The following is a 23,841-nucleotide window of genomic DNA, read 5'->3' as shown; positions in this document are numbered from 1 at the left end:
TACTTCTGATGATTTTAAGAATGTACTCCCTCCTTCCTAACACATTGTTCTAAACCGAAGAGCGAACCGAAAATTACGATTAACCAATTTGTCGGCTAGCTGAAAACCGATTATATTTTGATGGATATTTCTCATTAACCAAATCTTTGAGAAAATTAAACTAAATTATCGGTTAAAACGGAACGCACACGCTACTTTCTTACTTGTAGTTCGGTTAGTTTTTCTTGAGGGAAATAGTTCGGTTAGTTAGAGCATCAGCTGCCGTATAATAAATAAATTAATGTATGTACGTACAATGGGATGATCTCATTACAAAAGTGTGTCGTATTTCCATGATTCCATCCCCTGTAACAATGAACATCGGCCAGAATTGTAAACTTTGTCATGGATCCCGCGAGAGATCCCACGTATCAAACTTCAATGATGCATTAAACTGCTCCCTGCCTGTCAATTGTCATGTACTTGTTCCGTCCCATAATTTTTATCGAAATATTATATATATCTAAACGTGTTTTAAGAATAGATACTTCATATATCATTTTTAACAAATTTGATATAAAAATTATGAGACGAATGAGCAGAATATAAGTGTATCCGGTGAGCTGCATGCCACCCTACCAAGCATCGGGAGAGGACACGCGTACCTCCTACCCTGCCCCTGCCGCGTAACTTGTCCATTAGCCTGCTTTAATTATTTTGCGGAAAAGATTTAAAGTATTTTTCTTGACAGCGACCAAATAGCTTTTAAACTATACCACCCGAGTTACGCTTTCCTTGTCAGTCACCAGTGCAGCCTTGGTTCCGATAATACGTAAACCCCAAAGCAAAACAGAAACGGGCCGGAGAGGCCTCCCCATCACACGCCTCCTCTGCGCCTTCCAAGTTTCAACTCCTCGCGTCAGTCACGAGTTCCGCCTTTCGCGACCGCCCCAAATCAAAATTCCGAAATATGTCCAACGCCCCTGCCTCCAGAGAAATCACCGGATCCACGGTGGACGCTCGCACCCGCTATTGCGCGGCCACGGAGATCCTTCCAGCCTCCGCGCGCCGGTGCCTGTGAAGATTCGGGAGCATGACATTCAAGTTGAGCAGGGTGATCCGGCGAGTCACTAAGGCTCAGTTTTGCCTTACTGAACTATGCCGTGCTGAACTTATTTTATAATAATCTGCTGTGTAGAAGCAGCCGTTGAAAAGTGGACACGTTGTTTGGCAAATCAGATTATAATCTAACTAACTCATGAGATGGATAATAATAATCTAACTAATAGGCTAGAGAGAAGTGAAAAACAATGTATTTATTAAAACGGCTTTGCTATACACCATGCGTCTGGTTTTTTTTGTTAGAAATCAGTCACTTTGTGCGCCGTCCGATCGAATGAAGATCTGTGAACTTTTGGTCGTGTTTTTTCATTTTTCTTTTGGCTCGAACAAGGCATCTTCTTGGAGATTTCTCGTCGGTCTGCTCGCAGCTCGCGCTCCCTAATCCCATTCTCTCCAATTCTGGCCAGTCCCGACCACTCCACCTGGGTGCCGCACGACGCGGGCTTCCCGTCTTCGATGGCCGCCGCCCCAGTCCGCCGCCACTGCTACACCGGTGTGCAGTCCCCCGTCCTCCCTCCCTGTTGTTGTGTTGTCCGTGCTTCTCTGCTGCGATGCCGCCGCGGGCTCGCCGGCCCTGCTGCTGCGCCATCCCCTGACCCTGCTGTTGTGCTGCGCCACCCGGCCACGGGCAGCCTGCCCCTGCTGCTCCTCCCTTCCACCTCTCGGGCCTCCGCCGTCGCTGCCCCTGCTGCTCCCTCACCGCCAAGCACTCGCGCGGAGCAGGTCAGCTTTTTCTCCATCCCCTCCCCCTACCTGCTCTCCACTTCTCTCTTCTGGGCTCTCTCATCTCTCTTCTCTGTCTCCTCTGTATCTTAATCTCCCAATCTCTGAATCTCTCCTCTATAAAGTAAATTGTTGGTTAGTGATTATTGTAGGTTTTAATTCATTTTTTCTGGAGGAATTTATTTGTTCGGTGGTTGTGAATTGTGATTGTCATCAGGTTGCTTGTTTGCTCAATGCTTATGCTTGAAGAGATCATGTGACGAGGACATCCACCCCACAGATACAACCGCGGCATCACAAAGACCGATTACTCGTGCGCGTGCGCGCCAACTCAATTATCAGGTACTTTCGTTTCTTTGTACTATGGGCGATCTAAATGAGAATATGGTGCTGCCTAAATCAAATGCTCTTATGTTGATTAGAAACGAAAGACCGAGCCGTGACACAAGGAATGGGAGCGAGTCGAACTTCGAGGATGACGTCACGCGTGCGAAAGGAAACGGTGCTGCAACTATCACGAGAATACGAGAAGCTGCAGCCACTTAAAGTCATGCGAAGAGAAGAGATGTTTGGGCTGCCACTTGCACTTCTAATGGGCCCAAGGCCATGTAACAGCCCAGCCCATCTTAGAATCTGAAACCCTAGCTCTCTTCCACCTCCCACCTTCTATATAAGTGCAGCCACCACCCCCTTTGGTTGGTTGGGTTTTGTTTAGATAAGTTAGCCATTGTTGCAACTTCAGACTTCACCGCTAGTGTCGGCTAGATCTACTGGAAGAAGCGCTATCGGAACCCCACCTTGTTACTCGTCTCCTTGAGACTGCTGTACTTCATCTTTATTTGCAATATTAGATTGTCTTATCTCGATTCTTGCTCGATTGCTAACAGGGATTGGAACTTCGTGTTCAGGCTGACGGCGCCTTCGGTTCTGTCAATAACCACAGGGAGTTGGTGTAACGATTGCTAAGGCGCACCGTCTAGTGTCCGGTGTAGTCGGATCGTCAACATCTACTTCTGCCCCCAAATCGTAGTTATCCATCTCACCGAAAGATCGGGCCACCCCCAGCAGCCAAGGGGCGCATCAAGTGGTATCAGAGCTCAAGTTGCTCGGTGAGAAATTTCAGTTATCCCTTAGTTTACTGTTCTTCTTCGACCTACAGTCCAGAAAAAGCCCCACAAAAATATTGTTGTTCAGCTACCTTGTCCTAGCACCAGATCTGAGCCGTGCATGTTCGATTTAGTTATTGCTTTGTTGATTTGTTGCTGCACTCTTCGTGTCAAGTTATTGGACTAGGTTGGTTCGAGTTGGATTTTTTTTCTACCAGATCGTACCCCTTTTGTTTCTCCCGTTCTTCGAGTTCTTCGTGTTCTTGGAGTTCTTGCTGCCACCACACCCCACCACTTCACCCGATCTGCTACCACCCATGTTTTCTCCATCCTCCGCTGCCAAATTACTCATCCAACACCACCAAATCACCCCCATCAATCCCAGCCACCGTGGATCTGAGAAAGTCAAAGACTAGAGAGATAGAAAGAGAGAGAGAGAGCTGTTTTTGGGCTTTTTACGCCTGCTCTTTCTACCTAAAATTTGTGAGTGAGAAAGTTGTTTCCCTGTGTTAAAGAAGCAAATATAAGAGATCTGAGCTTGGTTCCCTTTTATCAAAAAGAAAAATTTCGGCCCAAAACCAGAGGCAAATCTGGTCAAAATTGCTTTTGGGCTCGAAAATTTAAAGTGCCCAGAAAAATCTAGAAAAATTCTGTAAAATCAAGGACCATATCAGGAAACTACTGTTAAAATTTCAGCTCAATCGGAGCTCGGGAAGAGGGTCAAAACCTAAAAATACCCTACTGGACAATTCGGGAAAATCTTCGAATTTGAGTTCTTGTGCTCGTGTTTTTGGCCTTTCACTTCAGCATCTGGGCTTACTTATCCTACTTGTACTACTCGAAGTCCAGCAGTTAGGACTAGCATTTGTGAGCATATTATCAACCTTGTATTGCTATTTGTTCATTACTTATCCTTGCTACTAATATCAGCCACCCAAGCTCCACTTTAAACGATTTTGTGCAGAGTTTCGTGTCTCCTGGCAATCGCTTATCCAATCTTCTTCGTGGTGAGACACCGTTGGTTGCTAAGTCACCTCTTGCTGCATGGTAAGAACTTGTAAGAATTGTGAAACGGCACGAGTGTTGAGAGCCTTTTTCTTCACATCCCACTAGTGCATAGGAGCTTTGTATTTGTGCTTTGTTTTCCTTGTTTGCACTAACCATGGCAGGCCCTGGAGAGAACAGCGGCGATGACCTCACCCCTCGCTCACGCAAGGTGCATGATGACATCAAGTTGTTGTCCACCCATGTCACGGACATGGAAAAGACACATGCTGCCACCGTCACATGACTAGATGGTCGGTTGGACGGTTTGGATGCGAGCATGCGAGAAATGAATACCAAGTTTGACACCCTCCTTGCTCGCATGGATGGAACACACCGACAGCCCCCACCTCGGCAACAACCACAACAACTACCTCCAGCTGGTCGCCCTCGCGCCCTTCACACTGAAACGACGCAACAAGGTGCTGCATCCCGCACTGGAGTTCCTGCAGGACATGGTGAGGACATGGCGGCCTCCGACAATTCCGATTATGCTGCTGATTCAGAGGACCCACGAGACACCAACCGCATCAATGACCGCCAACCTCGTCGGGTGCATCATAACCGACATGGTATGGGGCCATGTCGGGAGGTACGTGATGATTTTGATGTCCCTAAGGTTAAGTTTTCTATGCTGCCATTTGACAGTCACTATGACCCTGATGCTTACCTTACTTGGGAACTAGAGGTAGAACAACGGTTCACTTGCCATGACTTTCCTGAAGATAGAAAAGTTAGAACCGTTGTTTGTGAGTTTACTGGTTTTGCTTCAACGTGGTGGAGTGAACATCGTAGGTTGCATGTTAATAATATTCCCACCACTTGGGATACGTTAAAACGTGCCTTGAGAGCTCGATTTATACCTCATTTCTATCAACGAGAAATGCTAGGCACGCTGCAACATTTAAATCAAGGGCTCTAAATCTGTAGAAGATTATTATCAAGAGCTCCAAACGGGAATGATCCGTTGTGCTATCATTGAAGATGATGAGGCCATGATGGCTAGGTTCGTAGGTGGGTTGAACAGGGATATTCAAACCATACTTGATTATAAGGAGTACAATAATATCACCCGTTTATTCCATCTTGCTTGCAAAGCTGAACGTGAAGTGCAGGACCGCCAACCGAAGACAAGGACTAACATTTCTGCAGGTCGCACTACTTCGTGGACACCACGCACCACTTCAGCCCCTCCTACTCGCACGGCTGCTGCAACCACCTCCTCCAACAAAACAAGCTCCTGGCAACCACGTTCGAGTACGGCGTCCCCAACTACGACTAAAAGCATGCCGGCTATCCCAACCCCGAGCACATCATCTATAGGCTCCACGGGACGAACAGGAGATGTGCAATGCCACCAATGCAAGGGTTATGGTCATTTCCGCACGGATTGCCCTACCAAACGTGTGATGATTATTCATGAAGATGGGGGCTACGATTCAGCTAGTGACCTTGATGAGGACACCTATGCTTTGATTGCTGACCAAGAGCAAATGGAGGGCACGGCTGAGCAAGAAATGGAGATGATGGGTGTTGAACACGCTGATCAATACAAGAGCCTTGTCACCCAACGTGTGTTAAATGTGCAGCCCAGCCCAGTTGACCAAAATCAGTGCCACAACTTGTTCCAAACACGTGGCGTTATCAAGGAGCGGGCCGTCCGTATCATCATCGATGGAGGGAGTTGCAACAACTTGGCTAGTTTGGATTTGGTTGAGAAGCTTGCTCTCACAACCAGGCCGCACCCTTATCCCTACTATGTCCAATGGTTCAATAACAGTGGTAAGGTCAAGGTAACCCAAACTGTTCGTGCACATTTTGCAATTGGTACATATGCTGATTTTGTTGATTGTGATGTTGTACCTATGCAAGCATGTTCCTTGTTACTTGGTAGACCTTGGCAATATGATAGAGAGTCAATTCATGATGGTAGAACTAACCAATACTCTCTTGTGCATAATGGAAAGAAGATTGGCCTCAAACCAATGACTCCTGAACAGATTAAAGGATGATCTTTCTCGGGCTAGTAGAGCTAAAAATCTGGCCAAAGCTAAAAGTGAAAATCAGATTGTTGCTAAAGAATTTATAGGGCAAACAAGTGCACCTAAATCTGAACCTAAACTTGGTAATGAGATCCGTTTAAAGGGTACATGTTTGCTTGCTATCAAATCTGATATTTCTGAACTTGACACTTGTGTCTCTACTTGCTATGCTATTATTTGCAAAGAGCCTTTGTTTTCGCTTGAGGATATGCCTTCCTATTTGCCCCCTATCGTTGCTAACCTTTTGCAGAAGTTCGAGGATGTCTTTCCACAAGAGACACCACCAGGATTACCACCAGTCCGTGGGATAGAGCACCAAATTGATTTGATTCCCAGGGCTGCACTTCCCAATAGAGCGCCATACCGTACCAACCCCGAGGAGACAAAGGAGATTCAGCGACAAGTGCAGGAGCGCTTGACAAAGGTTACATTCGTGAGTCTCTTAGTCCATGTGCTGTCCCTATTCTTTTGGTACCAAAGAAAGATGGATCCTCCCGCATGTGTGTTAATTGTAGGGCTATCAACAATATTACCATTCGCTACCGCCATCCAATTCCATGATTAGATGACATGCTTGATGAGTTGAGCGGCTCTACCATGTTCTCTAAGGTTGATTTGCGTAGTGGTTACCACCAGATCCGTATGAGGCTTGGAGATGAATGGAAAACTGCATTAAAACTAAATTCGGTCTCTATGAGTGGCTAGTTATGCCTTTTGGTTTGACGAATGCCCCCAGCACCTTTATGCGACTAATGAATGAGGTTTTACGGTCTTTTATTGGACGCTTTGTGGTAGTTTACTTTGATGATATCTTGATCTACAACAAGTCTTTAGAGGATCATTTAAATCACTTGCATGCTGTTATTGATGCCTTACGGACTGCACGCTTGTTTGGTAACCTTGACAAGTGCACCTTCTGCACGGATCGAGTTTCTTTTCTTGGCTATGTTGTGACACCGCAGGGAATTGAAGTGGAGAAAGCCAAAGTTGAAGCCATCCAAAGCTGGCCACCACCGAAGACGGTCACTCATGTGAGGAGTTTTCTTGGCCTCGCTGGATTCTATCGGCGCTTCGTGAGGGATTTCAGCACCATTGCTGCCCCTCTAAATGAGCTCACAAAGAAGGATGTTCCCTTTGTTTGGGGACCTACGCAAGAAGAGGCGTTCAGCATATTGAAAGATAAGTTGACACATGCTCCTTTACTCCAACTTCCTGATTTTAACAAAACTTTTGAGCTTGAATGTGATGCTAGTGGAATTGGTTTGGGAGGTGTGTTATTACAAGATGGCAAACATGTTGCTTACTTTAGTGAGAAATTAGGAGGGCCTGCTTTGAACTATTCTACTTATGACAAAGAATTATATACTCTAGTTCGAACCCTCGAAACATGGCAACATTATTTATGGCCCAAAGAATTTGTTATACATTCAGATCATGAATCTTTGAAGCATATTCGCAGCCAAGCAAAACTGAACCGTAGGCATGCTAAATGGGTTGAATTCATTGAGTCTTTTCCCTATGTAATCAAACACAAGAAGGAAAAGGACAATGTTATTGCCGATGCTTTATCACGCCGTTATACCATGCTTTCACAACCTGACTTCAAAATCTTTGATTTGGAGACCATCAAAGAACAATATGTGCAAGATGCAGATTTTAAAGATGTTTTGCAGCATTGTAGAGAGGGCAAGACTTGGAACAAGTTCATCATTGATGATGGATTTGTGTTCCGTGCTAACAAGCTATGCATCCCAGATAGCTCCGTTCGTCTTTCGTTGTTGCAGGAGACGCATGGAGGAGGTTTAATGGGTCACTTCGGAGTGAAGAAGACAGAGGATGTGCTCGCTGCTCATTTCTTTTGGCCTCGGATGAGACGGGATGTTGAGAGATTCATTGCTCGCTGCACCACATGCCAAAAAGCTAAGTCACGACTCAATCCTCATGGTTTATATATGCCTCTCCCTGTCCCTAATGTTCCCTGGGAAGATATATCAATGGATTTTGTGTTGGGATTACCTAGAACTAAGAAGGGGAGGGATAGCATATTTGTTGTCGTGGACAGATTTTCAAAGATGGCTCATTTTATTCCTTGCCACAAGAGTGATGATGCCACACATGTTGCTGATCTTTTCTTTCATGAAGTTGTACGCTTGCATGGTGTGCCCAACACTATAGTTTCAGATCGGGACACCAAATTCTTCAGCCACTTTTGGAGGTGTTTATGGGCAAAATTGGGGACAAAATTATTGTTTAGCACTACTTGTCATCCCCAAACTGATGGACAAACTGAAGTTGTTAATAGAACTTTGTCTACCATGCTTAGGGCTGTTTTAAAGAAAAACTTAAAATTGTGGGAAGAATGCTTGCCTCATGTTGAAGTTTTCTATGGTTTTATTCCTCGTGCACCCATTGATTTGCTGCCCCTTCCAACTTCTGAAAAGATTAATCTTGATGCTAGTGCACGGGCTGAAATGATTCTAAAATTACATCAGACCCATAAAGCCAACATTGAGCGTATGAATGACAAGTATAAACTTCCTGGTGATAGAGGGAGAAAAGAGGTTGTTTTTCAACCCGGTGATCTTTAGTTACACTTAAGAAAGGACCCGTTTCCTGATTTGCGTAGTTCTAAACTCATGCCTCGTGCTGCTGGCCCTTTCAAGGTTCTAGCGAAAAAAATGATAATGCATATCAACTTGAGCTGCCTGTAGATTATGGTGGGGTTAGTCCCACATTTAACATTGCAGATTTGAAGCCCTACCTGGGCGAGGATGATGAAATGGTGTCGCGGACGACTCCATTTCAAGAAGGGGAGGATGATGAGGACATCCACCCCACAGATACAACCGCAGCATTACAAGGACCGATTACTCGTCCGCGTGCGTGCCAACTCAATTATCAGGTACTTTCGTTTCTTTGTACTATAGGCAATCTAAATGAGAATATGGTGCTGCCTAAATCAGATGCTCTTATGTTGATTAGGAATGAAGGACCGAGTCGTGACACAAGGAATGGAAGCGAGTCGAACTTCGAGGATGACGGCACGCGTGCGAAAGGAAATGGTGCAGCAACTACCACGAGAATACGAGAAGCTGCAGCCACTTAAAGTCATGGGAAGAGAAGAGATGCTTGGACTGCCACTTGCACTTCTAATGGGCCCAAGGCCATGTAACAGCCCAGCCCATCTTAGAATCTGAAACCCTAGCTCTCTTCCACCTCCCACCTTCTATATAAGTGCAGCCACCACCCCCTTTGGCTGGTTGGGTTTTGTTTAGATAAGTTAGCCATTGTTGCAACTTCAGGCTTCACCACTAGTGTCGGCTAGACCTACAGGAAGAACCGCTATCGGAACCCCACCTTGTTACTCGTCTCCTTGAGACTGCTGTACTTCATCTTTATTTGCAATTTCAGATTGCCTTATCTCGATTCTTGCTTGTTCCCGATTGCTAGCGGGGATTGGAACTTCTTGTTCAGGCTGACGGCGCCTTCGGTTCTGTCAATAACCACAGGGAGTTGGTGTAGCGATTGCTAAGGTGCACCGTCTAGTGTCTGGTGTAGTCGGATCGTCAACGTCTACTTCTGCCTCCAAATCGTAGTTATCCATCTCACCGAAAGATCGGGCCACCCCCAGCAGCCAATGGGCGCATCATCATGGTGGTTGGTCCTGCATCTATTTCTGTCAGTTGGGTTGTGCTCCCTCTCCATTAGAAGTAATTGTGATGAAACATATGGTTGATGTGTGTTGAAATTAGACTATCATTTCTTCAGTTTTGATTCAATGGCAGGAGCAGCTTGTGGTTTTCCAAAATATGGATATATGTGTCATGATTTATTTATTTTTTGCAATTAGTCTCATGCTAAATATGCAGCGCATTTATATGTATTTCTACTCTTCTAGACATCTTGCATCAATCATTTGTACTGGCTCTGCTAGTCCCTGTCTTGTGAGTTCCCCAACCTTTTTTGTTGCCGGTGAATGGTGATTTGAAGTTTTCTTTGCTCACATTTTCCTTGCCTTGTTTGTTGGCTCAAATGTGGTAAGGCGAAGTCAACAGAGGAAAGGAGATTTTGATTTGTGCTCATTGACGGTGAGGTCTACTCGGTGCTAGTGAGTTGGTCATTTATTTCTGATCCGCAACAATTGGTTGTGCTAGTTTGCTTACTCGCACTTATTTTGTGCTTGATTTTGCTTCATTATTCTTCGTGGCGGATGTGCCAAGGCTAAGGCAGGAGAGGCGAGACATTTTCAATCTCTTCAAGTTGGGGACCGGAAATATATATTTCAACAAATTGCACTCCCCCGTCCATGTTATTGCACTGTTCTTTTAAATGCAATCACAATATTGTCAAGATGCAATCACACTTCCTTCTCTACAAGCTTGTGTTATTCATAACTTTTAATTTTGCTCAATTATAACCACTTTGCATAGAATACATGTAGTTCTGGAATTTCTTACCTGATCTTGTGAATAATCAGCGTTCTGAAGATTATAAATATTGCAAATATCCTGATACGCACTTGTAAATTTGGATTCTAATAGATTCGTTTATCTTATGCTGTTAATGAACAGGTGAAAGACTCACCAATTGGATCATTCATCATAGCATAACTAGATTCATTTGGTGCACAATGAATCTTAAGTTCTTAACTCTACTCTTTTGACTGTTTTTGGGTTACTTTTGCTTGCAACAAATGGTGCCACTGTGTTATTCTCACAAATATTTTGGGGTTTTCCATTTGAAATTGTAACCTCATAGCCAGGATATCAAGTGTCAAGATCAAAGGGAGGGGAGGGAGGAGGTTGGGGGCACACCTTGATGACTGCAGATTAAGGTTAGCTTCCATCTGTCCAAGTTGTTGTTCTCTCTTTGATATTGGGGTTTTAGCAGGTTGATTTTTGTTTGGGTTTGTGGTTCAACAAAATTTTCTTTGTCCCTCTCTTCCTCCTGCCGCCGCCTTGAATAATATTGCATTCCTAGATTTCTTTTTGGGATTGTGGTTCAACGATCGCTGTAATGCATGGAAAAATGATTTCGAGGAATCAAATCAAATTTGGCTGCAGGTTTATCTTAGGCCGTTATATTGGTTTTGGGGAGAAGGTATCAGCTGGAACACTTAGAAGGCAATCATGTTCGAATTCCTTTCACGAACCAGGTTTGTTTGCAACAGCAAGGTGTTTCTTTGCAATCTCAGGGTTTTCTGATTTCACAATTGCAATTCCTTTTCGTTATGCTCTTATTCTTTTTCTTCTTCTCCTTTGCGGCAGGTCTATCCCTGCGGCATAGCCGGATATGTCTGGTGCCTCTTGCGTGCTGGTTCATTCACCCCTCCATCTTCCATCTGAAGAGTTTGTCCATCGTCTGTCGGCCTTTTCTCCTGCGCTGAATCTGGGGCTGTTATATGTGCTGCTGTTATATACTCAGGTATTTGTTTTTGGCTGCAAAAAATATCCTAGGGGAGATTCAAACTTGTGTGCTGGCTCATATTTTTTCAGTGCAATTTTTCTGGCAAGCAGCCGCAGTTGCATCTTTTTTTCAGTGCAATGTTTCTTGTAAGCAGCTGCAATTGCATCCTTTTTCGATTGAATTTTTATGCCAAGCAGCTGCAATTGCAAGCTTTTTCTACTGCATTTTTTATGCCATGCAGCTGCAATTGCATGCGTTTTCCAGTGCAATTTTTATGCCAACCAGCTTTCAGTGCAATTTTTATGCCTACTAGCTGCAATTGCATGTTCATAATTATCAAATTCAAGTTCAACTTTTGAAAATGAAATTCAGGGGCTTGTTTTCGAAATGCAGATCACACCTAATATGTGAAGTCGTTAGTTCTTTTAAGCTAATTGTGTTTTCAGTACGTTCAAAGTCATAAATTTGTGGAGGGAAATAACCAAAATTCTTGCTTTTATCTATGTCCATTAGATCTTTGATTTGAGGCTTACATAAATGTGACTGTTTGTTGTATTTAAACCAGGCAACTGGTTTCTCCAAAACAATAGGCAATTGTTTCTGTCTATATATGCTTCCGCATTTCTGGTTTTTTTTTAGCATTTTTAAAGTGTTATTAAGGTGTGTTGCAGGATTGTGCAAATATAATGTACAGTAAGCGCAATTGAGTTCCTAGTTCCTACTAGTTGCACTTTTGCAATTTTTGGTTTATTGAGTAAATTGAACTGAAGGTGGACTACAAGATTTTTGCAATTACTGTTTGTTCCCCGTGCAATTTTAATTTTTTTTTATCAATAAGACATCATCACCATGTTGTTCGGTATGAAGAGATTTTAGATCCTTTTATATATCGATATTCACACACATATTTGTGATGCTTACAGGAATTGATTTTTTGCAATATACATCAAGTGCAATTGAGTTTTCTAGCATCAACTAGGTGCAGATATGCATTTTTTCTGTTTTATCCCTAAGAGTTGATCGTAACTGTCTTTTTCCTGGACGCAGGCAACTTTGAGTTTTTTTTTTTGTGAGCCGCAGCTGCCTTTTATGATTTGAAGCAAAGGTGGGCTTCAGGATTGTGTGCAATTGTGTGCTCTAAATCATCCAATAAGATTGTGTTAATTTAGCCTACCAATACATGGTAGACCTAAATTTTGAATGTAGGCAGCTTGTAAGAGGAGATTACTGTCAAGCTGTATCTTATGCTTTTCAAGGGAAGGCGGGGGAGAAGAACAAGGGGTAGAACATACCTTGATGATCCAAGGTTAGTTTCCATGGCTTCGTGCTTTTTTTGTTGTTGAATCCAACCCCGATCGCCGTGCCGTCTTCTGCTCTCACCGCCGCCGCCAGGTGATTTTTCGGTTTGCGTGCCCGCTGCCGTGTCTTGTGTCCTGTGGGGCAGGTGCACTGCCTATTCGGGGCCTCTTCAAGTTTATGCATTTTGACCACCTAAATCCCCCTTGAAGTATATACAGCATTGGTCATAGGTTGGATAGTAATTGGATCTTTTGTTTGTTTCAGAAATTTCCTGAACTAGTCACAACTGTTCATAGGGTGCCTCGGAGGGGTGATATTCTGATTTATGTTAGAGCCCTAGATGCCGAATGCTCAATCTAGTTTCGTGTCGACACTGATGGTCGGTTGGCTACAGCAGGTTTAGCTGGGTGGAAAGAATATGTTGACAAAGTTTCTCTAAAGAAAACCAAGTGATATTTGTCCTTATCTTCAAGGAACTAGCTCGTCTAGTAGTCTGCGTCAAGGGGATCTGAATGATCTTTTGCCGGTTGGAGTTTCTGTCATTTTGTTCATATGGCTACCCACTGGTTATGGTCATACTTATGTTGTTGCTGTAGTAAAACTTAGTAGCCTAAATAGACTGAACATGCAAGCTTTTTGGACCTGTTACCTAACGTTGAATGGTGTGTTTTGTATGTTGGTTCTATCGTGTACATGGATGCTGCTCTAGCTCTTATCTCTTTTGAAACTTACTACAGTAGATGCAGTCAGCATCTAAAGCTTTGTCTATGTGTACATTTTCATTGATAAATGTTGTTCTTTGTTAGCCTTCTTTTGTTTACCGTGGGCCGTAGATTTTGCGGTCTGAATGTCTCTGGACACAAGAAAACAGGTTTGCACACCAAAAACCATATTTTGCTACGTTGTAGCTTGCATCTATGTTTTTTTGTGTCAGAACTATCACTTTGCATCTTTGTTTTTTTTGGCGGCAAAATGTAGCAGTTTTTTGATTTGTTTGCTCAATCTGCCGGCCATAGAAGATTTGATTGAATTTGTGCAAAAAACCAGACGACTGAAAAAGAGACAACAATCAGGCACCCGGTTTTGAGGCAAAAATCAGACGACTGGTTTGAGCTCCAAAAGCAGGCGTCTGTCCAATAGACAGACCCTTATTAAAAAAAGTAAATTGCCACCTCGTGTTAACATGTGGGCCTAACTCGTGTTAACATAGGCTCCAGGGTCGAAATAAGTAGTGACGGTAATATCTGGTGCCAAGATATACTAGAATAATATTTTATTACTAATTAAAAGAAGTTAGTTATCTGGTTGTTGTCCGGGTATCTCGGTACAGGCGTACAGCAGCGCAATCTTCGTTGCTTTCTAACGCGATTTGCACTGCTTAGCGACCGATTATAATTAAAACTGAAACGGGCAGCCAAACACAAAAGTAGTCAAAACTAGGTGAAAAATGGGATTATAATAATTCACAGCAATGCCAAACGCAGCCTAAATGTATCATGGAATTGCAGTGAGTTTTTTTTTCTTTGAGAACATGCAGTGATTTGTTAAGAGCAACAAATTAGCTAACTAACTCCCCCGTTTCATAAAGGTTGCACGGTTTTGTACTTGGAACGGGAGTAGATATGTACCGTGGCTTGGACGTTTGGCTAGGAGGAAAAGAAGAGATAGTCAGTGATTACTCCTTCCGATGCGTAAAAATGTCGCTTACTTTGTACTAAGTTAGTATTCCCTTCGTCCCATATTAAGTGACTTTATATTACATGTATCTAGACGTTTTTTAGGCATAGATACATTCATATTTGGACAAATTTGAGTCTCTTAATATGAGAGGGAGGGAGTAAATGGGCGTCATTCTTAATGGATCGAAGTGAGTAGCTCCAAGCGCAGGTAGTTAGGTAATGTGCGCACGTGCACATTTTTTTACTGGATCGTGAGGATCGCAAAACAAATCTAGGTGGACTAAAAAGTTAGCCTTGTCGGCGTGTCTCCTATTTAAAGCATTGTAAGTTTGTAACCAGCATGTTTATTACTCCCTCCGATATTAAATTGTTGTCGAAATATTACATTTATCTAGACATCTTTTAAGAATAGATGCGTTCATATTTAGACAAATTTGAGACAAGAATTTAGCATCGGAGGAAGTACGAGTGAAGAGGAAGAGAAAAATAAAAAGTTTTGGCTTTGTAAGCGTTGTGTGAGGCAACCAAGAAAGAAGAAGAGGAGCTGCCAGCCAATTTGGCAATGGATAATTAAACTATGGATATTCATGGATATCCAGGCCATTGATCGCGGGTATGGAGCAGGTTTTCGATCCCTGGATATCCACCAATGAATACCCGTCAACTCGTGGAGCGGGCATATCTCATTTGATTCATGGATATCCACGGATAGCCGGTACTTATTAAATTAAATAAGTCACTAACATGTGGGTCCATCAGTTAGCTATATGAGTCATATAAGAGTAAATTTCAGAGAAACCCATATGTAGCGGCTCTTGTAACAAAAAACCATGAAGCCAGGTAATTTTAACTGATACCCATAACATGAAAACTAATGAATAACAGAAAACCCGAAAGTTGCCGGGTAGGACTAGTTAACATTTGTGACCCACATGTCATACACAAGAACCAATTCTTCGGCTCGCGGCTCATTCCCGGCCGCTCGAGTTGGCTCCCCTAGGACATGGGCTCTTCATTTACACGTGGACTGAGCTGGCTCGTTCCTCTCTCCCTCCGGTTTTTCTTCCCCAGCTCCGGCTGCGACCTGCGAGTGCCCCCCGCCGCAGCAGCCCTTGGGCGTGGAGGATCAGTGCGATTTCAGGCGCCGCCGCGGACTAAACAGCGAGCCACAGCGACCGGAGCAGCAGCGCCATGGGGTCCTCCAGCGGCGGGTTCCGTCCGACTGGCCGCCGTCCTGCGCACGTTTCTTCGCGGCCAGCCAGACCAACGTCCCGCGGGCGCCGACACCCGACGCATCCCACGGCACGAAGCGCTGCGCTCTCCGGTGCGCAAAAGAGCCGGGGGCTGCCACCACCTCCGCGAGCGCGCGCCACCCTCGCCACCGCCCCCTGCCACCTCCACGGGTTGCAACCCGCGCCACCGCCGCCTTCCCCAGCCGCTTCCGCGGATTGCATCCCGCTCCACCGCCGCCCTTGCCGCCTCCGCGGGTTGCATCCCGCTCCACCGCCCCCTGCCCCTGCCGCCTCCGCTGATTGCAGCCCCCCGCCGCCGCCGCTTGCCCCAGCTGCTTCCGTGGTGGCGCGCCGCCCTAGCTGCCGCCGCTCGCTGTCCCCGTTGCCGGTGCCGAGGAAGACGACGCCTGTTTCTCCTGCTTGCGGCGATTATGGGATCTGCGCGAGCCTGAGCCACCCGACGAGCGGCGGCGATGTAGCAGGACCTCCATGTGGCTCCCCTCTCGGCCTGGGCCAGACCCTGCGCGCTTCCTTCCTCGGGCGCCCCTCCCAATTCTCCTGCTCGTGTCCTCCTCCCTCGGGCGCCCCTCTCGGCCAGTCCCAGACCCCGGGCACCCTCTCGGGCATGCCCAATTCTGTCTCCGTGCAGACCCCGGGCGTCCATCTCGCTATTACCGCTGGAGCAGCAGCGGCGCGTGTCCCGATCCGATGGAGCTTTTCCCAATCGAGGAAGATAAACTGGAGGAAGACGACGGCCTTTGTTCGGCTCAGCTCTTGCATCGGCTTGAGCCGATGGTGCTGATAAAAATTGACCCAAAACTAGTGTCGTGAGTATAACGTGTGGGTCCGAATCATCAACCTCGATAAATCTGTGATTTACGGGTTTTTTCATACTCGTTAGTCTTGTACTCGTGGTATCTATTAAAAACCATTGGGCTTGTGTGTTTTTTTTACAACATCCACGCAATTTACTCGTCATATAAATAGTCTCCTGGCCACCCACTCAGTCCTAACCGGCTAACCCTAACTCCCTCCTCTCTGTCAATCCCACACTCCCACTCCACGAGTCAAGGCGCTGCCCCCGACATCAACGTTATATGTGCTGTTGCATTTTGTTGTTTATGATGTACTCCCTCCGTCTTATATTAAGGGACTCAAATTTGCCCAAATATGGGTGTATATATACCTAAAAAGCGCCAAAATACATATAATATTTCATCACTTAATATGAGACGGAGGTACTCCCTTCGTCCCATATTAATTGTCACGGATTTGTGTCATGTGAATGTATCTATACATAAAAAACGTCTATATACATGTAATATTTCAACAATTAATATGGGACGAAAATAGTAGTATATTGAATGGATATGGATAATCCATGAATACTCGGATACCCGTGGATATGGATGTGGATATTATTTTGCATCCACGGATTTCTTCGTGGTTTGGATAGTTGGTTTGGCATGGATATGAATATGGATATGGATGGATTTGATAGGCCCGTCCGGCCCATTGCCATCCTGAGCCGCTAGAGCTGCAGGTCCAACAACTACTACCACCTGTGTCCAGCCCGAAATTTGGACGATGATGCAATTCATTTCGATGGACAACTTGTAGAGCGGGAACTTTTACTGGCCTGCAGAAACCACATTTTAGACGAGGAGAATTAGCCAGAATCATACAATTCCCTCCGATTTATATTAGTTGTCTCAAATTTGTCAAAATATGAATGTATCTATGCCAAAAAACATGTAAATAATGTATTATTTCGATAATTAATATGAACAGAGTACAATATTACGAAATGTCTATAGCCGGGGCCGGCCGCGCCGTCCGTCCCTGCGGATCCAGGCGCCAGCAGAGGAAGTCGGGATCTGCGCCTAATCCGCGTCGTACGGGAACCCGCCGCGGATCAGACTGCGCGGCCGACGCCGGTAGGTATCAGCACCGCAGATTCGCCGTTCTTCCGGAGATCCTAGTAGCACGTAGCACCAAGGTTGGGCCGTTGGTGGGGCTACATGCCCTCCTCCCAAGCACCGGAGATCGAGATTCGCGAGGCGCGCAAGCAGGACACGCATACCTCCTCCAACCCTGCCCCTGCCGCGTAACTTGTCCATTAGCCTGCCCGTTAATTATTCCAATTCTGCCACACTCTGCGAGACAGCTTCAAACCATTTTTGTTTTGTTTTTCGCTTGACCGCCACGAAACAGCCTAAAGTCTGCGGCCCGGGTTACGCTTTCCTTGTCAGTTACCAGCGCAGCGTTCCTCCCTACAATACGTAAATCCCAGAGCGAAACAGAAAAGAGCCACCACCCACGTTCCCTCCCACGGCTTCCTCCACTGCTGCGCCTCCCAACTCCTGGCCTCGGTCACGAGTTCCGTTCCGCCTCCCGCGGGCGCCCCAAAACCAAAAACCCAAAAAGCCCCCGAGATATGTCCAACGACGCCCCAGGATCAGGATCAGAAACTACCGGACAATCAGCCGCCATGGCGGACACCCGCACCGGCTACTGCGCCGCCACCGGATCCTTCCGCAGCCTCCGCCCGCCGGTGCCGCTCCCGCCGCCAGACTTGCCGCTGACATTCCCATCCTTCGCGCTCTCGCTCCTTCAGCAATCGCCGCCCCCTTCCTCCCGCCCGGCGCTCCTCGACGCCGCCACGGGCGAGGCCGTCTCCTACCCGGCGTTCCTCTCCCAGACGCGCGCCCTCGCCGCCACCCTGGGCCGCTCCCAGCTGGGCCTGGGCCGCGGCGACGTGGCCTTCGTCCTCGCCCCGGCCCGCCTCGACGTGCCGGTGCTCTACTTCGCGCTCCTCTCCCTCGGCGCCGTCGTGTCCCCCGCCAACCCGGCCCTCACTGCCGCCGAGGTCGAGAGGCTCGTCTCCCTCTCCGGCGCCTCCGTCGCCTTCGCCGTCTCCTCCACCGCCGCCAAGCTCCCCGCCAACCTCCCCGTCGTTCTCCTCGACTCCCCCCACTTCCGCTCTCTCCTCAATCCCAATGGGGATCAGGAATCATCAGACGCAGCGGATCACGCGGTAATTCCAATTCCAATTCCCCAGTCGGCGACGGCGACGATCCAGTACTCCTCGGGGACGACGGGGCGGGTGAAGGCCGCGGCGTTGCCGCACCGGAGCTTCATCGCCATGTCAGCCGGGTTCCACGCCCACGCGCTGCGGCAGCGGCGGCGCGCGGATGACACGAATCCAAGTAACAAGTCCCCTGGACAACATCACCAGATTACGCTGCTGGGGGCCCCGATGTTCCACTCGATGGGCTTCTTCTTCACGCTCAACGGGATCGCGCTGGGGCAGACGACGGTGGTGATGACGGAGCCCGCGGCCCAGGCGGGGTTGAGGGGCGTGATGGAGGCGGCGGAGCGGTGGGGGGTCACAGAGATGATGGCGGCGCCGCCCCTGGTCGTGGGGATGGCGAGGGAGATGAGGCACCGGCGTCTGCTGCCGGCTCTGGAGCACGTCATCTGCGGCGGCGCCCCGCTGCCGGATTCCGCGGCCAAGCAGTTCCGGCGTCGCTTCCCGCACGTGGATCTGTGCATGGTGAGTAGTACTGCTCCTATCGTTTTCCTAGCTAGCGTCGTTTAATTGCCTCCTTGCTTTTCTTTTTTGGAATTAATTGCCTCCTTGCTGGAGTAATCAAAAGGAAAATTAATACAAGGGCCCTTAACAATATAAATAAATTTGCACCATTCAACGCGTCAGACGAATATATGCACTGGAGGAGTGAAAGACGGAAGTCGTTGAGTGGTTTCTGGCATTGTTTTTTGAAAAAAGAAAGCATAAAATATGCCTACCTGTTTTTACTCTCATATCATCATCTGTAATGTGCTAGTAGTAGTAGTAGTTTGTTTTTAATCGTGGGTTCTGACTAAAAAAGAAGACTTTTGCTAGCAAGAGGGAAATGAAATGTTATTCCATCGGGAAATGACGAGGGAGGGACTGAGCGTCTGAGCTCCCTGACGTACTGTCTGATTTTGGACCACTGACATGTCGGCCAGTGTCTGACGTCACTCCGGTCTCACGTCACTCCCTTGGGTAACAGAATAGCCTATCTCAGTTTAAGGGAACAATAAACGAGACCAAAGGTCTTTATCTTCGGCTCAAGAGGCCATGATCAACTCACCAACTTAATTACTCTACTGCCTACTGGACGAAGCTCTGTGACTCAGGGCCATAGGAGAAAAAACTTCGATTTGAACAAGTCTAATCTTTCTCACTACATTTTTATATCACTGCGTCCACGGATGCTTTAGGAGTTACTAGGACACAACAATTAAAAAAGATATTGAGAAATCGTGAGACTTTTGTTATTCTCTCCGAAGCATAATAAATGTCTCAAATTTTATACAAAGTTCTGAGACACTTATCATGAAATAGGATGGAATACTTGTTAGCATTTTTAGCCGGAGCATTTCTAGATCTTTCACTACGGGTTTGTTGGAGCATTTCTTTCGTGGGCCTTTATTTTTTTAGACAGGCCATGTGCCTTCGTAACCTTTACATTTGATGCCAACCCCATATGGCAAATATGACTCGGTCCTGCCCACAAATTATAGTACACTGCCTGATTCATGTTCCTCTCCTATGTACTGTTGGATATATTTTCGGTTTTCTAAACATTTGTACAGGGTGTTCTTAATTCAAATTGTGTCAACTTTGACCGACGTTGTATGAAAAAACACAAACATATGCAACACCAAATTGATATCATTAGAGCAAGGATAATAATATAGCCGGCTGGAGGCTATTAGCTTTAGCCCATGCCATGTCATCTATAACCAATATAATACTCACTCCGTTCCTTAAATTAGGCCGTATATTGTTTTCTTTGACCGAGCCTTTGACCAAGATTTAGTCTATTCATATATATATATATATATTTGATATCATTGGACTCGTAGTCAAAAGTACTTGTTTATGATTATGATTTATATCGCATAAGTTACATGTTGATGGAGTAATCTTTAGTCAAACGCCTGGTAAAAAAAAACAATATATGCCTTAATTTGAGAAACAGAGGGAGTAGCCAACATGTATAGTATAAGGATGTACTACTTCAATAGTATATGACCCACTTCTCCTCTCACAGGGAGCTTAGGACCATGTGTTGCAGTATGCTCTTAGTTAACAACCCGTTCCACTCCTCTCTCTTTTCCTTCCAACTGAGTAAAAATATACTCCCTCCGTCTAAAAATTAAGTGAATTTGATTTGTATAAGAATCAATACAAATCCAAGTCACTTATTTTCGGACGGAGGTGTAGTATTTGAAGACTTATAGTGTGCCCCCACACCCTATTGTACTCCCTCCGTCCCATAATATGAGGCATGCACGCATTTCTAGGTCATCAATTTAGCTAACTAAATATAAATTAAATAACTAAAAAATCATATCTTTAGAAAGTTTTTTCGATAACGAATCTAATGATATACTTTTTGTTAAGAAACATGCATATTTAATTAATCAAATTAAGGATCTAGTGATGCGTACGTGCCTCATGTTATGGGACGGAGGGAGTATTTGCTCTTAAAACTACTAGTAAGTATATTTTCATATTATACTACTTGTTTAGTATTAAATATGTTGTTGCATTATCTACGAATACAATTTACAAACATAGTAAAAAATGACAAAGTGACTCGGGACAACATAAAATGTACAGATATTTAGATGCAAATATCTACAAAGTGACGTAGTGGTAAGCAAAACTGAGGTTACCACTACCCTGACCACTCCCCACCCCAAAATTTCTCGACCCCGCACCACAAGGCCTTGTCCTTCAGCTCTTTGTACTTCGAGGCGCGGTGGATGTTGAGATGGACCCGCTTGCTCTAAACCGACGTGACGGGAAGGCTACAGACAGGCTCAAGAGTCAAACGCCCATGTCCAGAAAAAGCACGTGGGTAGGCGATGGGAGACATCAAGCTGTAGTTTTCGAGTTGTTCAAGCAGAAGATAAGAGTGCCCCCAGAAAGGAACTTAATTGTCCGGAGTACGAAAACCAAAGAAGATTCCGCTCGAAACTTTCATGTGCATATTTTGTGCAGCAAGTCGACAAGACAACGGTGTTGTACACTACAAGGATATAGCACAGCGGATCAAGGGCGTGCATGTTCCCTTGTGCCAAAAAATGCCTCGTTCAACAACTCTGAAATTTTGAGGAACATGCCTCATTCAAGCAAAAATTATGACGGGTTTTGCACGTGATAGCCTCAGATCCATGATTCCATCTCTTTCTCGTCTCCTCCAGACACATCGATACCTATGCGCCCCACTTTATTCATGTTGCCCGGGGACAGGGGATACCAAGAATTTACGAGCCCGGGCTGGTGCCCCCTGCCCTGCAATGATTTTGCACAGTATGTGGTGGCATTTGGGATCGCACAGTAGGGCGTGCCGATCTCGATGATGATCCTGCAGCTTTTTGCCGACTCCTTTGTTGTTGCTTATACAACAATTTTTACTCATATACTCCTATCTAGAAAAACGGATGAGATTAAGGCATCAAGCACAAAATTAAGAGCTTGAGTAAGTTTCGTGGAACTGAATGCAGTTTTCGGTGCAGGAGACTGCAGAGTCTGAGTACAATTTCTAAACATTATGGTGTATATATCTGCTTCAGGGTTATGGCTCAACGGAAGCAGGAGGTATATCCAGGATGATCGGCCAGGACGAATTCCCCATCATAGGCTCTGCTGGCCGCATCACGGAAAACGTCGAGGTGAAGATCATCGACCTCGTCACTGGCGAACCCTTGTCTGCCGGCAAGAAAGGGGAGTTATGCGTCAGAGGTCCTTCCATCATGACAGGTGGGTGATCCGTCACACACCAACATCATCCTGTGTATAACGCACATTGTGGTTCTCTGTTATTTCCATCTGATTGTGCCACTGCACTGACAATACTTATGGTTTCGTGTTCATCGCGGTTTGGCAGGATATGTTGGCGACGACGAGGCGAATGCCGCCGCTTTCGACTCTGAAGGCTGGCTGAAGACCGGCGACCTTTGCTACATTGATCAGGATGGGTTCCTGTTCGTGGTAGATAGGCTCAAGGAGCTGATCAAGTACAAGGCATATCAGGTGTTTGCTCTTCTTAGTTTCTGAACAAAGCGCCATTCCTTTGAGTCTATATATCCTTTGTTCACGCTTCGCTGGAACAAATTGAATACTGCAGGTTCCACCTGCAGAGCTGGAGCTTGTCCTGCAAACGTTGCCAGAAATTGTCGACGCTGCAGTTATGCCGTAAGCCCAATGAAACACTTAGTTCCGATCGAGTGATAAGTGATATGGCCTTGCAGATTATTATATGATTCATGGCCGTGCAGCGATGACCATTTCCGATGAATTTTTGTCTTCAGGTATCCTCATGAGGAGGCAGGGCAGATACCCATGGCGCTGGTGGTGAGGCAGCCCGGGAGCAAGGTGACGGAGGCGCAGGTCATGGAGCACGTTGCCAAGCAGGTGGCGCCGTACAAGAAGGTCCGCAAGGTGGTGTTCGTGGACTGCATACCGAAATCGCCCGCCGGGAAGATCTTGAGGAGGCAGCTGTCGGACACCCTGCAGTCGGGGGGTCATCTGTCGAGGTTGTGACGACACGCAATGTTGTGGGGTTGTGACCATCCACCAACTCATTTGTAATTATTCTTTCCGTTTCATAAAGATTGGCACGATTTTGTTTCAAAATCGTGCCAATCTTTATGAAACGGATGGAATAGGATATAAGAAAGGTGGTGATGCATATCAGGAGACATGATGCTGAACTGTACAATAAAACGCCAGAAGGGCATCCCTCTCTCCTATCCCGTTGCATACGCAGTCTTAGGATTCTCCTACGTACACAGGTTCAAACCATGGTGGCGGCCAAGCATTTTTTTGTTTTCCCATCTACTCCTCATCAGTCATTACACGCTAAAATCTGTATCCCTAAAATTTAGTCTATGTGGTCTGAGGTCTATGCGGACATTTGTTTCTCCTACGTACACAGGTTGAACGACTCAACGTTAAGCATTCGACGTCCACTAGCTGTTATAGAAAAGAATCGCCCGACTTGTTGGCTGTGAAAATTAACACAACACGACGGAAAATAAGTTTTTTTTTTCATTTTCTTCCGGAAGTAGATTTTCAGAACTTTTCAAGAAAGAATTCTTATAGGAAAATGTAGGAAACGAATGATTTCTATAGGAACATTCAAAA

The 23,841-nt window shown here is 45.8% G+C and overlaps 1 protein-coding gene and 1 long non-coding RNA gene across 2 annotated transcripts; both read left to right on the top strand.

Annotated features, from left to right (window-relative positions):
* Positions 1-10,759: 10,759 nt before the first annotated feature.
* LOC112268870 lies at positions 10,760-13,049 on the top strand. Its single transcript, XR_002960354.1, has 5 exons — positions 10,760-10,850; positions 11,080-11,171; positions 11,284-11,440; positions 12,470-12,728; positions 13,018-13,049. It is a non-coding gene; the product is annotated as an uncharacterized LOC112268870 (long non-coding RNA).
* A 4,780-nt stretch (positions 13,050-17,829) lies between these two features.
* On the top strand, positions 17,830-23,610 carry LOC100833725 (4-coumarate--CoA ligase-like 7). Its single transcript, XM_014901929.2, has 6 exons — positions 17,830-19,188; positions 22,269-22,455; positions 22,583-22,728; positions 22,823-22,890; positions 23,007-23,271; positions 23,337-23,610. Exons 1-5 carry the CDS (start codon positions 18,070-18,072, stop codon positions 23,236-23,238), a joined length of 1,752 nt encoding a protein of 583 aa, XP_014757415.1. The 5' UTR covers positions 17,830-18,069; the 3' UTR covers positions 23,239-23,271; positions 23,337-23,610.
* Positions 23,611-23,841: the final 231 nt, after the last annotated feature.

Source organism: Brachypodium distachyon, chromosome 4, assembly GCF_000005505.3.
Source record: "Brachypodium distachyon strain Bd21 chromosome 4, Brachypodium_distachyon_v3.0, whole genome shotgun sequence".
Classification (NCBI taxonomy): domain Eukaryota; kingdom Viridiplantae; phylum Streptophyta; class Magnoliopsida; order Poales; family Poaceae; genus Brachypodium; species Brachypodium distachyon.
Note: the sequence above shows the minus strand (reverse complement) of the source record. Positions and strands in the feature narration are given on the sequence as shown.

Excerpts from the sequence above, each read along its gene's own strand:
- LOC100833725 (XM_014901929.2), top strand. The coding sequence starts at position 18,070 with ATGTCCAACGACGCCCCAGGATCAGGATCAGAAACTACCGGACAATCA. Across the intron at positions 22,456-22,582 it reads AGGTCCTTCCATCATGACAG|GATATGTTGGCGACGACGAG; the intron begins GTGGGTGATCCG and ends GCGGTTTGGCAG. Across the intron at positions 22,729-22,822 it reads TCAAGTACAAGGCATATCAG|GTTCCACCTGCAGAGCTGGA; the intron begins GTGTTTGCTCTT and ends TGAATACTGCAG.